At 48.6% G+C, this 2,500-nt stretch overlaps 1 protein-coding gene across 1 annotated transcript in view; it reads right to left on the bottom strand.

Annotated features, from left to right (window-relative positions):
* gpam (glycerol-3-phosphate acyltransferase, mitochondrial) overlaps window positions 1–2,500 on the bottom strand; it is a 46,127-nt gene that overhangs the window by 11,452 nt on the left and 32,175 nt on the right. Inside the window, exons 15-17 of the mRNA XM_076296227.1 lie at window positions 1,985–2,249; window positions 1,286–1,434; window positions 173–250 (exon numbers count right to left, since the gene is read on the bottom strand). Of these exons, the coding sequence (XP_076152342.1) occupies window positions 173–250; window positions 1,286–1,434; window positions 1,985–2,249 (492 nt within the window). The remainder of the gene's footprint in view (window positions 1–172; window positions 251–1,285; window positions 1,435–1,984; window positions 2,250–2,500) is intronic.

Below are 2,500 nucleotides of genomic sequence, written 5' to 3'. Positions count from 1 at the left end.
TTTTGGTCCCACATGTGTGTGTGGCGAGCTGTGGCGAAGCGGCGATGCAAAAATATGACAAAAAAGACGCGTCGCTACAGGCCTAATACACACACACACACACACACACACACACACACACACACACACACACACACACACACACACACACACACACACTATGAGGACTTACCTCAGCCACTAGCAGAACTCCATACTGCATGAGACGGGTGACCGCCTCCTGGAAGACCTGGTAGGGCGTCTGGCACGGCTGGGGACACAGCAGAGGAGTCAGGAGAAACCCAGTGTGTGTGTGTGTGTGTGTGTGTGTGTGTGTGTGTGTGTGTGTGTGTGTGTGTGGGGACACAGCAGAGGAGTCAGGAGAAACCCAGTGTGTGTGTGTGTGTGTGGGGACACAGCAGAGGAGTCAGGAGAAACCCAGTGTGTGTGTGTGTGTGTGTGTGTGTGTGTGTGTGTGTGTGGGGGGACACAGCAGAGGAGTCAGGAGAAACCCAGCATGTGTGTGTGTGTGTGTGTGTGTGTGTGTGTGTGTGTGTGTGTGTGTGTTGGGACACAGCAGAGGAGTCAGGAGAAACCCAGCGTGTGTGTGTGTGTGTGTGTGTGTGTGTGTGTGTGTGTGTTGGGACACAGCAGAGGAGTCAGGAGAAACCCAGTGTGTGTGTGTGTGTACCTATAATGGCATCTGAGATGAACACATGGAACATGCCGTTGCTGTAGAAGTGTGTGTGTGTGTGTATGTGGTGTGTGTGTGTGTGTGTGTGTGTGTGTGTGTAAGAGAGTGTGTGTGCTTGTGAGTCTGTGTGAGTGTGTGTGAGAGAGAGTGTGTGTGTGTGTGTGGGGGGGGGGGGTGTGAGAGAGAGAGTGTGTGTGTGTGTGTGTGTGTGTGTATGTGCGTGTGTGTGAGTAAGAGAGAGAGAGTGTGTGTGAGTGTGTGGTATGTGTGTGTGTGTGTGTATGTATGTATGTGAGAGAGAGTGTGTGTGTGTGAGTTTCTTCAATATGCATATCAAATCATTACACAGGAGTGTTCAGAGTAAGAAGACCATTTTCTATATGTGTGTGTGAACACCTTCATGAAGAGATGTTGTCAAGGAGTTGTCATGACGCTGGCAGAGATTAAAGAGTGAGAGTACATGAAAAACACCTGACCACTGACATGTAGGAATCACTTATAGCCACTAGATGGTGCTGTTGAGTCTTATTACAGAAAGCTAACCTGACCATACATACTTTCAAGTGCCCATCAGCCAATAGGAGTGCTTGAGCTGAATGTGGGCGGGCTTACCTGTGCCACTGCCACCTCATTGGACAGGAAGTGTGACAGACCAGCTGCCTTTCGAATCAGACGCTCCTGGCTCAACAGGGTGGAGCCACCATGATCACTTCCGGAGGCTTCTGCTGCCTGCTCCCGTAACATTGCCAACACACAGCACGCTGAACACAACACACACACACACACACACACACACACACACACACACACACACACACACACAGACACACAGACACACACACACAGTTAAAAATCTTGGTGTATTAATTGACAGTGATCTAAATTTCAACAGCCACATGAAAGCAATAACTAAATCAGCTTTTTACCACCTCAAAAATATTGCCAATCTTGGAGGATGTCAAAACATTATTTAGAAAAACTCATTTAAATGCATTTATCTCCAGCAGGGTTGACTACTGCAATGGACTGCAATGGACAGGCCTTCCTAAAAAGACTATCAAACAGCTTCTGGTGATACAAGATGCAGCAGCTAGGATTCTAACAAAAACTAAAATAACTGACCACATTACTCCAATTCTCCAAGTCCTGAGTGCACTGGCTTCCAGTAAGTCACAGAATTGACTTTGTGTGTGTGTGTGTGTGTGTGTGTACCTATAATGGCATCTGAGATGAACACATGGAACAGGCCGTTGCTGTAGAAGTGTGTGTGTGTGTGTGTGTGTGTGTGTGTGTGTGTGTGTGTGTGTGTACCTATAATGGCATCTGAGATGAACACATGGAACAGGCCGTTGCTGTAGAAGTTGAGTTCAAAGAGGGCATGCACGCTGTCTCGAGCAGAGATGATGACGTCGCTATGGCGACCAGAGCTGCGGAGGGCGACGCAGTTGCCGAGGAGATGCAGCGCGTGCATGACGACGTCCTCGGAGCTGCCGGAAAATCCCAGGTCAAAGTCCCTGGACAGAACCTCCTCCTTCATGCTGAAGAAGTCCTCCACCAGCTTAGACAGCCCCACACCCTGATGAAGAGAGAGAGCAGGGTCACTATACACACACACACTTACAGAGAGACAAACAAACACACACACACACACACTCACAGACACACACACACACAGAGACAAACACACACTCACACACACACACAGACAAACACACACTCACACACACACTCACAGAGACATAACACACAAACACACACTCACATACACACACATACACAGAGAGACAAACACACACTCACACACACAAACTCACAGACAGACAAACA

The sequence above is a fragment of the Alosa pseudoharengus genome, unplaced genomic scaffold, assembly GCF_046254945.1.
Source record: "Alosa pseudoharengus isolate Yale_2024_CS ecotype anadromous, Long Island Sound unplaced genomic scaffold, YU_APseudo_1.1 YU_APseudo_1.1_scf_20, whole genome shotgun sequence".
Taxonomy (NCBI): Eukaryota; Metazoa; Chordata; class Actinopteri; order Clupeiformes; family Clupeidae; genus Alosa; species Alosa pseudoharengus.
This window is presented reverse-complemented; position numbering and strand designations above follow the sequence as displayed.